At 39.8% G+C, this 14,612-nt stretch overlaps 1 protein-coding gene across 5 annotated transcripts in view; it reads left to right on the top strand.

The window, feature by feature from the left end:
* The window catches only part of MAST2 (microtubule associated serine/threonine kinase 2), a 272,437-nt gene that overhangs the window by 46,912 nt on the left and 210,913 nt on the right, over nt 1–14,612 (top strand). For all 5 annotated transcript variants that reach the window (XM_032217719.1, XM_032217718.1, XM_032217716.1 and 2 more), the window contains exon 3: nt 9,478–9,620. In XM_032217719.1, coding sequence (XP_032073610.1) covers nt 9,478–9,620 — 143 coding nt within the window. The remainder of the gene's footprint in view (nt 1–9,477; nt 9,621–14,612) is intronic.

Here is a 14,612-nt window from a genome sequence, read left to right as displayed (position 1 = left end):
CCAAACTGGGTTATGATCCGAAAGGACCCTAGCCGCAATCTTTGTCTTCTTCACCCTAGAAAGCAAATCATTAGTGGTTAATATGAAATCAATCCTGGAAAAGGATTGATGCCTATCAGAAAAAAAGGTAAAATCATATTCCTCTGCATTTCTTTCTTGCCAGATATCTCTCAGTTCAAAGTCATCCATCATGTCAAAAAAGGATTTAGGTAGTTTTGCTCGTATCTTAGTGTTTGGGCGAGAAATCTTCTTATCTCTCTTGGTATCTATAACACCATTCCAGTCACCCACTAATATACAAGACCTATAATCCCACTGTACTAATTTAGCGTGAAGATTTCTATAGAAACCGTCTTGCTGTTGATTAGGAGCATAAATTCTCAAAAACAATGTCTTTTTCCCTTCTAGGATTAGATCTAATGCAATGTATCTTCCATAGGGATCTGCTTCAATTAATTAAGCTTTCATATCTTTTCTTAAGTATACAGTATACCATTTTTCTTTTCCATAGCAGAAGCTACAAAATGTTGACTGAATCTTGGGTTACTCAGATATTTTTGATCGGTTGATTTAATATGAGTTTCTTATAAACAAATTATATCATTCTTGAACTGTTTAAGATAGTGAAATATTTTCCTTCTCTTCTGTGGAGAATTCAATCCGTTGACATTCCATGTTAAAATCTTAGTTGTCATCTTTGGTTAGCTGAAGCTTTTTTAGAGCCTCCTGCATGGCCTGTTTAACCTTTGGCCTAGCTCCTCCCACGGCTTCTGAGGTTGTTGCTGTGGCTCCTTGATCAATAGCTGGTAGTTGTTGCGGTTGTTGCATTTTAACTTGTTGCTCCATTCGTCTGGTAATCATACGGCTAGGTCTCTGTTCCTTAACACCTTGCGCTTCTAGAGGAGAGAGATGATCCATCTTGTCTGGTAGTTGTGTGATTTGCTCTCTGTCTTGTCCTTCTTGTGGTCTTTCTCTGGATCCAGAAGGTGCAGGATGTCCAACCTTCAAAATATTATAGTAGAAATCTCGGGCTTTCCAAACGGAGTTGAGACGATATCTTTGCCTGTCCAGTGTAAGTATGATGCCAAATGGCACGTCCCATCTGTACTGTATCTGACGATTTCTAAGTTCTTCAACTAAAAAGGCATAATCTCTCCTGGCTCTTAGCATTTGAGGTGGTATCTCTTTCAAAATAGTCAGATCTTGACCCCCAATCTGGAGCTTAGTTTTATAAAACACTTGTAATATCGTGTTTCTGAGCTCTCTTGTAGTGAAATATATAACAATGTCTCGAGGAAGCTGTTTCTGCTTTGCCAGCCAAGAGTTAACACGATAAACTTTATCGATTTGCCAGTCTGTCCCTGTCTTCCCACCAGATTATCAAAAGCTTCTGAAAGAATCTGTTTCAGGTTTTCCTGTTTTTCTTCACGCAACCCCCTTACTCTTAATGCGAATTCCATTTGTCTGTACTGTATCATAATAATTTCTTTTTCAGCATTTTCAACTTTTTGTTGCATCACCTCTGTTTTCGATGTCAAATTAGTATTAGCTTGATTAAGATTAATTAGTTGGCCATTGGGCATTTCAATTCCCTCACATGCAGTGATTTTGCCTCTTTTTATGGATACAGTGGCACATTTTTCCATGCCAAACTGCATTGAAATATCGGTGCTGAATACTCGTATTTGTCAATGATTGGATTTCTATTTCTGACTTTCCATAGAGTTTCAAATCATCCATATATAGTAAATGCGAAATTTTTTCAGCTTCTTTGGCTGTTTGGTAGCCTAATTTCATTTTTTAAAGATTACTGATAGTGGGATCATTGCGATGATGAAGAGAAGAGGTGAAAGTGAATCACCCTGGAAAATTCCTCACTTGATATTAACCATTCCGTAGATCTCATTCCCTACTGCCAACTCAGTTCTCCATTGTTTCATCGCCTTTTCAGTAAAGGATGTAATATTTTTGCTAATGCCAGTTGTTTCTAAGCATTTTATGATCCAACTATGTGGCAGTGAATCAAATGCCTTTTTGTAATCAATCCAGACCATATTCAAGTTCGTTTTTCTGTTCTTACAATTTTCTAATATCATTTTATCAATTAGGAGCTGATCTTTTGTGCCCCTGCTCCTTCTTTTGTTGCCTTTTTGCTCTACTGGCAAGATGTTGTTTGTTTCCAAATAATCCATCATGTTATCTGCAACAATGCCTGTGAGTAATTTGAAGGTTGTTGGCAAGCATGTTATTGGTCTGTAGTTTTCAGGTGTTGTTCCTTTACTTGCATCTTTCTGAATCAAGTATGTTTTTCCAGTTGTCAACCATTCATCAATTTGGCCCTTTTGTAAAATTTCATTCAGTTGCCTGGCCAATATTGCATGTAAACTGGTCAGATATTTGAGCCAGAAACCATGTAATTGGTCCTTTCCAGGTGATGTCCAATTCTTTAGCTTTTTTACTCGATTTTTGACCATCTCAGTTGTTATTTTTAATACTTGCATTTGTTTGTTGCCAATGCTTTTCTCAAAGCCATGTATCCACTTTGCTTCCTTATTGTAGTCCTTTGCATTTTCCCACAATTCTTTCCAGAATTCAACTGTGGCCTGCTTTTCTGGTTTTTCACTTTTGGTGTCACCATTCACATTAAGACTTTGATAAAAACGCCATTGGTCTGATCGAAATTGCTGATTTTGTTTATATTGCTGATTTTGTTTATATTGGATGATTCGTGCCTCATAACTTTCAATTTTTCTAACTTTTGCTGTTATCTGCTGTTTTACAATCTCTACAGCTTCATTGATGTTTTTTGTATCCAGTCTATATCTTCTGATTAGCCGATCTATGATTTTGTTGTTTTTAAGCCGTTGCTCATGCATGTTCTTCGTTAACCCTTGTCCCTTGTTAACCTGCGCGACGACCGATGCGGTATAAAATTTTTATTCGTTTCTTTCACAATATTGTTTGGGTTGGCAGGTTTTTTTTTATGGGCTAGGTTGCCAACCTGACCCCAACCCTCCTCATTTCTCATCCGGGCTTGGGACCGGCAATGACAGATTATTATTATTATAACAATTGTATCACAGCGGCCAGTTGTTTCACCGGATTTGGCATTGGTTACTAGTCGGGCCCCACCCAGGGGCCTAGGACGTCGTAATGTATTTTTGTAATATGCGTGCAGGTCCAAGCAGTGCGGCTTTTTGCATTTGACTGATGGTGATTTTGTCAATTTTTAACTGTTTTAAATGTAATTCCAGTGCTTTTGGAATAGCACCCAGTGTGCCAATTACCACTGGAATTATCACTGCTGGTTTGTGCCATAGTCGTTGAATTTCGATTTTTAAGTCCTGGTATCTTGCGATTTTTTCATGTTCTTTCTCGGCGACCCTGCTATCACCTGGTATTGCAATGTCTATGATTGTGACCTTATTTTTCTCAACCAGTGTGATGTCTGGTGTATTATGCGCCAGTATTTTGTCGGTTTGTATATGGAAATCCCACAAGATCTTGACCATCTGATTTTCGGTGACTTTTTCAGGCTGATGTTCCCACCAGTTTGTTGCTGTTTTAATATTATAATTTTTGCACAAATTCCAATGGATCATTTGTGCTACTGAATTGTGCCGCAATTTATAATCAGTCTGCGCGATTTTTTTACAGCAGTTGAGTATGTGATCAACAGTTTCATCAGCTTCTTTGCAAAGTCTGCATTTGGCATCATCAGAGGATTTTTCGATTTTGGCCTTAATGGCATTTGTGCGGATAGCTTGTTCTTGCGCAACCAGGATTAGTGACTCTGTTTCTTTCTTTAATGTACCTGTTGTTAACCATAACCAAGTTTGTTCACTGTCCACTTTATCTTTTATTTTTTCCAGAAATTGGCCATGCAGTGCTTTGTTCTGCCAACTCTCCATTCTTGATTTTATCACATCTTTTCTGTATTCTTGTTTCGTCTGTTGGGCCTTCAGTAGATTTTTGTTCTTTACTTCGATTAATAGATGTTCTTGACTTTCTTTTAAATAATCAGCCAGTGCATGTTTTTCTTCTTCAACTGTTTGCTTCACTTGTAATAATCCTCTGCCACCTGATTTTCGGGGCAGATATAGTCTATCAGTATCACCACGTGGATGTAAACTGTAGTGCATTGTCATTAGTTTCCTGGTTTTTCGGTCCAAAGATTCCAAATCAGCTTGTGTCCAGTTAACTATACCAGCTGTGTATCTTATAACTGGTATTGCCCAGGTATTTATGGCCTTGATTGTATTTCCACCATTCAATTTAGATTTTAAAATTTTCCTAACTCTGTTGGTGTACTCTCGCCTGACAATAGTTTTTGCTTCTCCATGCTTGATGTTATCCAACTGCAGAATGCTTAAGTATTTGTAGGCTTCATTTTCTTTGCATTTAATTAATTGGCCATTGGGCATTTCAATTCCCTCACATGCAGTGATTTTGCCCCTTTTTATGGATACAGTGGTGCATTTTTCCATGCCAAACTGCATTGAAATATCGGTGCTGAATACTCGGACTGTGTTTGTCAATGATTGGATTTCTATTTCTGACTTTCTATAGAGTTTCAAATCATCCATATATAGTAAATGCGAAATTTTTTCAGCTTCTTTGGCTGTTTGGTAGCCTAATTTCATTTTTTTAAGATTACTGATAGTGGGATCATTGCGATGATGAAGAGAAGAGGTGAAAATGAATCACCCTGGAAAATTCCTCGCTTGATATTAACCATTCCATAGATCTCATTCCCTATTGCCAACTCAGTTCTCCATTATTTCATCGCCTTTTCAGTAAAGGATGTAATATTTTTGCTAATGCCAGTTGTTTCTAAGCATTTTATGATCCAACTATGTGGCAGTGAGTCAAATGCCTTTTTGTAATCAATCCAGACCATATTCAAGTTCGTTTTTCTGTTCTTACAATTTTCTAATATCATTTTATCAATTAGGAGCTGATCTTTTGTGCCCCTGCTCCTTCTTTTGTTGCCTTTTTGCTCTACTGGCAAGATGTTGTTTGTTTCCAAATAATCCATCATGTTATCTGCAATAATGCCTGTGAGTAATTTGAAGGTTGTTGGCAAGCATGTTATTGGTCTGTAGTTTTCAGGTGTTGTTCCTTTACTTGCATCTTTCTGAATCAAGTATGTTTTTCCAGTTGTCAACCATTCATCAATTTGGCCCTTTTGTAAAATTTCATTCAGTTGCCTGGCCAATATTGCATGTAAACTGGTCAGATATTTGAGCCAGAAACCATGTAATTGGTCCTTTCCAGGTGATGTCCAATTCTTTAGCTTTTTTACTCGATTTTTGACCATCTCAGTTGTTATTTCTAATACTTGCATTTGTTTGTTGCCAATGCTTTTCTCAAAGTCATGTATCCACTTTGCTTCCTTGTTGTAGTCCTTTGCATTTTCCCACAATTCTTTCCAGAATTTAACTGTGGCCTGCTTTTCTGGTTTTTCACTTTTGGTGTCACCATTCACATTAAGACTTTGATAAAAACGCCGTTGGTCTGATCGAAATTGCTGATTTTGTTTATATTGGATGATTCGTGCCTCATATCTTTCAGTTTTTCTAGCTGTTGCTGTTATCTGCTGTTTTACAATCTCTACAGCTTCATTGATGTTTCTTGTATCCAATCTATATCTTCTGATTAGCCGATCTATGGTTTTGTTGTTTTTAAGCCGTTGCTCATGCATGTTCTTTAAGTTACTAGCATCTGCCCTTAATTTTTTGACTTTTTGTTCTAATCGGATTTTCCAGTTTGGCTTTGATGCTTTTTCTGCTCTGTGACTAGGTACTTTGATTTTAATGCCTAGTTCATTAGTGACTATTACAGCTGCGCTGTACATTAACTGGTTCGTTTCCAAGATGGATCCTGATTCAATTGTTGAAAACACTGCATTAACCATTTTCATGATAGGGGCCAAAATTTTCTTAGGCACAGTTTTTAGTGATGGTAAACGTTGCCTTTCCTCATTATGCAGAAAATGCTCCATGATCTTATCCTTCAATTCTTTTTGTTTTTGAGTTAGTTCATCAGTTGGTTCAGTGATAACTGGTTCTAGTGGTGGTGGTGTTATTTCCTCCCCGAGAGCTTCTTTTGGGAGTTCTACTATAATGTCTTTAGTTGTGTCTTGAATATCAGTTATTTCTGCTTGTGATATTTTATTATTATTATTATTATTATTATTATTATTATTATTATTATTATTATTATTATTTTACCTTTGCGGCAGGCCTTTCTTTATTGTGAGCCTTAACTTCCCTCACTTCATCTGTACACGCACTCTAGTGGCTGACCATTGAACTCCATCTTTGTTTACATTCAGAATATCTTTGAGCTAATCCTAGTCATAGAATCATTGCACCCTTATGGCCGGGGGAAAAGGGTCAGACAGGCCAGTCCCCATGCCAGAACCCGCCACAAACTCAGAATGGGATGTCTGACTATGAGAAATCGGAGAAGCACCTGAGATAGCCTATGATCTTAGACAGCATTCGCTGAGGGCAGAACATATAACAGGGGTGGAGAACATCAGAGCCGACTGGCTTAGCTGGACCGAGGTGGACAATTTGGAGTGGAAGCTGCAGCCAGCAATCTTCAAGGAGCTGGCGGAGCTCTTCGGACGGCTGGAGGTCGACTTATTCACCACGCCCCTCAACGCTCAGCTCCCGAGGTTCTTCTCCAGGTACCAGGCACGGGGGACAGAAGGGGTGGACACTCTGCGAAGCCCCTGGCCCAGGGGTCGTCGATATGCCTTTTCGCCCTTACCCCTGATCCTCAGGGTCATATGGAAAATCCTTCGGGAGGGGGCGGAAGGGGTTCTGTTGGCGCCTTACTGGCCCCGGAGACCGTGGTTTACAGATCTTCAGTCGCTTTCAGGGGAGAGGCCCTGGAGAATCCCCCAGCAGGGGATATCCCTTAACCAGGGGTCGCTGGAGCACCCAGACCCTCAATGGCTCCAGCTGACCGCTTAGCTTTTGAGCGGAGCATCTTGGGGAAAGACCTCTTCCCCCCCAGGGTGATGCAGACTATCCAGACTGCCCTCACACACCCCACAGAGCGTATCTATGGCTCCATGTGGCGGGCCTTTGCCTCATGGTGTAACTCCCTGGGGTATAATCCTATCCAGGACTCAGTGTCTCAGATTCTGGACTTCCTCCAGTCAGGCCTAGACAAAGGGTTAGCTCCTAACACGATTAGGAGACAGGTTTCTCGTCAGTTCTCCTGTGTGGCAGGAACCAGAGCTTGACTCACCATCCTATCGTCAGGCAATTCCTCAAGAGGGCTTCCAACCCCAAACCGCACACGGTATTCAGGTACCCTTCCTGGGACTTACACAGGGTAGGGGACGCTCCAACAGGTGCTACATTTGAGCCTTTATGAACAGTTTCCCTTAAGTTTCTGACTCTTACGGTGGCCTTTCTGGTGGCCATCACCTCCGCCAGGCGGATATCTGAACTGCAAGCTCTGTCCACCAGCGATGATCTCTGCGTCTTCCACCAAGACAGGGTGGGGTTACGACTGGATCCGTCCTTCATCCCCAAGGTGGGCCCCTGCTTCCATCGAGCCCAGGAACTGATCTGCCCAACTCCTGTCTAGACCCTTCTCACCCGTTGGAGAAGAAGTGGCACACTCTGGGTGTAAGGAGGGCTCTGAGGATTTACCTCAGGAGAACCAGGCCAAACAGGAAATCCGAAGCTCTGTTTGTCTCCTTCCAACCAGGGTCTTGGGTAACAAGGTAACTTCCACCACAATAGGCAGGTGGTTGCGAACCTGCATTGCCACTGCATACCAATCGCAGGGCTTACAGACACCAATCATATCACTGCTCACTCCACACAGAGCGCAGCCACATCCACGGCCTGGGCCACGCAGGCATCCCTGGCCGAAATCTGGAGGGCAGCCATGTGGGCTTCCCCCTCTCCCTTTGTTAGGAACTATAAACTGGACTCTTTTGCCTTGGTAGAAGCCTCTTTGGCCGCAGGGTGTTGCAGGCGGTTCACAGGGTGGGGCCCATGCCTCAACTGGCATGAGTGGGGGACATGGAGCCTCAGGGGTCTCCCTCCCTAGGGACGTGCAGGCTTTGGTACATCCCATTCTGGATACTCCTCTCCCCCCACTAAGGAGAAAGGGCGTTGGTACTTACCTGATACGCCTCTTCTCATAGTGGGCGGAGGAGTATCCAGCCCCTCCCTGACTATGTTAGTATGACTAAGTGTTATGTTCATTGTTTATGAAGTTATATAAATACTGATGTTGAAGACGATAAAAGCTAAGATCTGAATTAAGAGTCTGGAGTGAATGGTGCAACGAGTCGGATAGAGCTCTTCGTCAAATATGGGGAATACCTGGTGGCCAGGGGGCGTTGCCCAAAGAGCTTATCTGACTCATCCAATCATGAGAGGACAAGGTTATCCCCATTCTGGATACTCCTCCCCCCACTATGAGAAGAGGCGTATCAGGTAACTACCAATGCCCTATTCAGCATATATCAAATTACAAATGTAGTAGCAATATAATATTGCATGATTAAACCATTTTCAGATATACAAATCTAGTTTCATATCACAAGTAAAGATTTGTTGATACTTTGTGTGATGACCCCGGAAAAGGCATGAAGGCCACACAGCCAGCTGAGAGTTCAAACTCCCCTTTGATGCTCCAAATTGCCCCCAAATGCTCCCACGTTTTTGGCAAGTCCCAGAGCAAAGCGTGCACATACATACAGTAGCCTCTGGCTTTGTGCAGTCCAGCAAAGCAAAGGAACAGGGAAATGAATCCACGAAGCAAGGAACAATCACTGAGTCCACGAAACAAGAAAGAAGCAAGCAGTCCTGCAAACTCCAAATGTCTGCAACAGCACACAAAACTCTACAAATTCAGTGTTTGTTCCTGACAAACGCCCGTTCCCACAGTGTCTTCTTAAATCTCAGTCCCCAGGTGTGCTTTGTGAAGAGGGGCGGGGCATTTATTTTCCCAAGTCATCGGTTCAGCTGTTTCCGCCTTCACTCTACTCTCCTGCTCAGGGATGAGGAGGGGATGGTCCTTGCTCATTGCCTGAGTTCTGTCGCTCCTCATTTCCACTGTTTGCCCTCCCTCAGTCATCCTTCTCCCTTTCCTCCCTACTAACAAGCTGTCCTAATCATGAGGTGGCACTGGGCTGTCTTGTCCTCGTGCTCACCACATTTCTCCGAAGCCAATGAAGTCACCCCTTTAATCTTCTTCAGCTCCAGCTCTGGCTCATCCTCCTCCACTGATTTAGGCTTTGACGGGGGCATGACACCTTGGCTGCATCTTTTAAATATATGCGATCAAGAGCTCTTTTTGTAAAAATTCTTATCCAGGGCCAATGTGATTCAAGACATTTGTGTTAAAATTGTTACTTTAAGCTCATTCATTGTAGTCTGTAATTGAACTGTTACAAATTTATGAGTGAATAACTAAAATGGAATGTTTTCTTTAAAGGAAAGCAGTTACTTCCATTATCCACAAGTATGCATAGTGGAGTGGCACACACATTCGGACAGCCATCTGGGGAATCATCAAATCTGGTCCGCATGAGAAATCAATCATTAGGACAATCTGCTCCATCACTTACAGCTGGTTTGGTATGTTTCAATATATTTTTTAACAATTTTATTAAAGCGGGTTATGGAGAAAAAAGGCCATAGCTTCTCTATAGATTTTTTAAAGTATTCCAATGACTTATAATGTTTTGATTTTGAAGTTATTCATATTTTAGTATATATTTGTAAAAAATATAGGGCAAAAGGAGGCTAACTGTATTTTATCAGTCATGATGAGCACCGTTTCTACTTTTTTCCTGAAGTATTAAAAAAAATACCTTGGATTTCCAACTTGGATTAAACTGTTTTGCAACTGAGAGTTTTAGTAATTGATCTTACGAGGTTAAAAAGAACAGTGTCTGTACTTTGGCTTTTATATGTGAATTAGTCCCCTTCCTGATATGTGTACACTTTATGCTTATTTACCTAAGACTTTGGAGAACTGAGCTTGTTTGTCATTCATATAGAGAGTTCTCAATTTCTGAGTAATTGTTTAACCATTTGAAATTATGAATGCTTGGAAAGGTGCTTTATGATCAGTAAAGCTCTTCTGGTTGCCTCTGGAACATGTAATCATGATCTGAGTTTTTGGCAACCTGTTTGCCAGCACTCTATGCTCATGATCGCCATTTGCAATTTTCTCTTCTCCCTGGTTAGCAGGGAAGATTGCAAACTACTGTCACCTGACAAAGGATTTCCCTCCCTTCCACCTCCTTGTGATGGTGGAATCTTCAATGGGCTGCAGGAACAAGCTGGGATCTTCAGATCTGATCTTGGTTTCTCCAGCCCAGTGCAGGAGTTCCCTTCCTTGCCCCGGAAGCCGCTTGCTTTCCTGCAGGTTGTTCTGCAGGTTGTCAAGTGCCCTGCAGTTTATTAAATGTCCTGCAAGTTATTAGTAACTATGCAAGTTGTTAAGTGGACAAAGTGAAAGAACTGGCTGCCGAAGGAGTAGATATTGAATTATAAAATTGAAAATAGAACATGAATTTTCTTTTGTTTTGTCTGTTCATTGTAAAATTCCATTGATTTTAAAAATCCAAAATCATATTTAAATGTTTATGAATAATTGTGACACTCTAAAGAGCATACCTCATTTTTTTCTGGAACTTACATAGCAGTTTCAATGTGGTAGTTAAGCTAAGAGAGAGTGACTAGCTTAAGTTATCAAAGTGAAGACCTGGGCCTCCAATCCAAATCTAAACCCTAAACACTGCATTACATTGTTTTTGTGACATCTTAAACTTGTCAAATTTGTACTACAAGAAGCCTGTATTCTGTTATCACTTACTAGATTTAAGCTCTCCTAAAACAAATGGCACATCTAAGCAAATGTATGTATGTGCAATAGCAGAGGAAAATTGTAAAGTGTCATAATATTTGTCTGTTCATGGCAAGTGTGATGCATATCTATTAATTTTGTGCATGTTTGCATTGCAAAATGTTATAAGGTACATCTTCAAGGTATGGAAGCGGCAATTCTTTTTACACATGGTATGAACTTCATGCTTGTGGTGCCATCTACTGGGCAACATATACCTTTCAAAAAATCAGAAGAATACTTAAAAAGAATTTTAAAAATAGGGTAATCTTAAGTAAGGGCTTCTTTTTATAGCTGAAACTGCAGGAAAATCACATTAGTCAATATGTGCAGTCCTTGACTTATGACCACAAAATTTTATCCCAAAATTTCTGTTACTAAGTGAGACATTTGTTAAGGGAGTTTTTGCCTCATTTTACGACCTTTCTTGCCACAGTTGTTAAGTGAATCACTTCAGCTGTTAGTCACATGATGGTTAAGTGAATCTGGATTCCCCATTGTCTTTGCTTGTCAGAAATTTGCAAAAGGGGATTACATGACTCCCGGACACTGCAAACATCATAAATATGAACCAGTTGTCAAGCATTTGAATTTTGATCATATGACCATGAAGATGGTGCAACAGATATAAATGTGATTAAGTAATTAATTATAGTAATTATTTACTAAAATTATTTGCCACCCATCTCATTGTCACATGATTTTGAACAGCTTGCAATCCAATAAAACTGTATTATAAAAGATTAAAACAGTAACAATAAATACATTAAATTTAAGAAATAGCTAAGGTAGTGAGGGTTATAGAACATAGGTGGGAACGTCCATTTAATCGAGCAACCACCTCTAGGATCACACAACCCTATCCGGGCCAAGGGCCAACCTTTATGGATGGCCAAGAAGTTGAGACAGATCCTAAGGGGTAGGTTATTCCAGGGGGTAGTCGCCATGGTGGAAAAAAGCCTTCTCCTGGCTAGGAATCTTTATTAAAAATAACAAGAACAATCAAACAGACATGGCTTATTTAATTATTGATATAGTATGTATTATTCAAATGAGTACTCAAATGAAAATTTGTTTTTTACGAATTAAAATGTAACATGAAATTTATATTTGCCTAGAATCTGTAAATTGTATGATAATTATTTTTTTAGAGTAAAATTAAATTTATAAGGATTTTTAATCTGGTAAAATTTCAATGCAAAATTACAAGGCTGCAGAACTGCATTCTTATCCTTGTTTTGCTTAGGTGTTCTATGAACTCATTAATCTGCTTCATGATATTTCACAAGTAGAAAGAATACAATTTACATTTCTTTGAACCTTTTTAAAAATGTGGCTTATGACAGCTGTAAAAGGCTTAATTATGGTTGAGACTAGACCATGGCTTTGACTTTTTAATTTTTGGTAAAAAATTATATTGTCCCCCCCCCCCCCCAGTAGGATTAACTTCCCATAATGTGCTTGATAATTTTCAGCTAATCGTACATAGGCAGGTACTTAGAAAAAAAAAAGCCTGTATGGTTTTTTTACTCTTATTTTTGTAATCTCCTAGTGATATGGCATGCTAAACAGATTTTCAGATAGCAAATAATAATTGTATGTATAGATAGTATATATAAAAGATTTGAGGTAAATGTCATATATAAGCTATGTAGGAGTTTTTTTTAACCTTTTCAAGCTACAGTTTCCTGAATAAACTTGTGATTTTGAAATATTGTAGAGAACAGTATTCGTATTGGTTTTTTTCAATGTTCAGTGGAGTGTTGTGACTCAGCAGCAGTCTTCTGTGAGTCTTTTCAGGATGCAAGATTAACTATGCAGCTGGGGCTTGTTAGGGGCATATTCTGGGGATAAAAAGGACGGATGGTGCCACGCCCTGGTTGCAGGAGTCAACGTTCCTTGGTTCGTTCAACATTGATTGATCATCGGTCGTGGTTTATGTAAGATACACTTGGAGAAGTGCTTTGTTTTCTGTAACTCTGATTCAAGAAGACACTTGGAGAAGTGCATTGCTTGTAAGAATTTTTGTTTGGTATTTTGTTATCTCGTCAGAGACTTTATTTATGTTATTTTTGGGCTCGCAGCCAGTCTGAGCCAAGAACTGATAAAGAGAGTTCCTAAGTTGTTCCTAAGTTGTTTGCCTGTCGTCTGTTTAACGAGCGGAGAAGAGGGGACAGAACAGTGGAGTATATTTCTCTCCATTGGTGAGGGACTTTTCCCATGTGAAAGGGAGAATTTGAAACCATGTGTTGTGGTCTCTTGGATTGTTCGTTTTACTGTAAATAACTGCCCACATTGCTGCCATTGCCTTTTAGTGAATGGGCCAAGTAAGTCTGATAATTGTTATATTTGCAGATCTGGCTGATCTGAAGCCATCAATTACTGTCAGAATGGCAGAATTCTGCATTGCTGTTTGCAGAGTTAGGCATTTGTTGATTCAGGGGTTTAATTGTTACATATTTAGATAATTATGCCAGCTGTTTTAGGCAGCTGGATAGTGTTCATTTTGATACTCATGCCAGTTGGTCCAGTTCAGTGTTTATTGTGTTTTATCAGTTGCAGCACTGTACTGTGCCTCCATAATACTGTATGTCAGAATATAAAGATATAATTCAAATTAATGACTCATCATTTAGTGAATATTTAAAATTATGATAGATCTCTCTCACACACACACCCTCCCAAGCTAGTTGTAACCCAATTTTGAAGTTCCTATATCAGTTCCCTACACGTCGCTTGCTAACTGTCCTGCACATATGGCCTACAATTATGTGACCATGATTAGCAATGGTTTTGCTGGAAATATTTTTCTTAACATGCCTAATTCTCTCTTTCATGGACTACATTGGGCAGAAACATGTTTTGTAATTAGTGATTTTTATTCTTTTAACAAGCGTTTCTTGTAGGATCACATATTGTCCTCTACCTTCCTACTTGGATTTGCACTTTTAATTTTTTTTTATTATTAAAGAAGTTTGTCGTTCTATTAGACTAACAACTTTTCCTCATTTATATATAACCTAGCAATGATTAATTAAATCTGTTTTCCTTGTCAAACAGAACTACCTTGGTCTTCAATATATTTGTTTCCATCTTGTTTTATTGTACTATATCAGCTAGCTAACATTTGCTATAAAATATTCCAGTTCCCATCTCTTTGCTTATGTATACATGCATTAATATCCTTTACCTACACCTGTGCCTAATGTCATCACAACCATTCCCTATAAATTTTTCTATGTGCATTAACTAACTAAACATTGCACAAAATTATATCTTGCTCAGTGCTGACCTGTTTCCTAAGCATTCTCTTTATTTTCACATATGCTTTACTTTATATTTTACACTACCATCATTGCATTCAGCAATCAACCTTTAAGACAGTAGTGGGTTCCGGATCACGTTGCAACTGGTATGGTGCAACAAGGCCATGTGTCCACCACATCAACGTGCGCAGCATGCGCACACACACGAGCGCGTGCATGCATACTTACCGCCCACAATGCCTCTGCAACGCTCCAGCTGGTTGGTGGAACATCGTGCAGGCGCTGTACACTGCATTCATGGAAGCCCCAAAAATCTCAAATACTGGTAAGGAATGCAGGCAGGCGGAACGGTACCTGGTGCTCCTGGCAGGCACCGGTATGCTTGTACCGGGGTGTACCAGTCGTAACCCACCACTGCTTTAAGAACATGTTCATGTAAACCATATCATA

Source organism: Thamnophis elegans, chromosome 5, assembly GCF_009769535.1.
Source record: "Thamnophis elegans isolate rThaEle1 chromosome 5, rThaEle1.pri, whole genome shotgun sequence".
Taxonomy (NCBI): Eukaryota; Metazoa; Chordata; class Lepidosauria; order Squamata; family Colubridae; genus Thamnophis; species Thamnophis elegans.
Note: the sequence above shows the minus strand (reverse complement) of the source record. Positions and strands in the feature narration are given on the sequence as shown.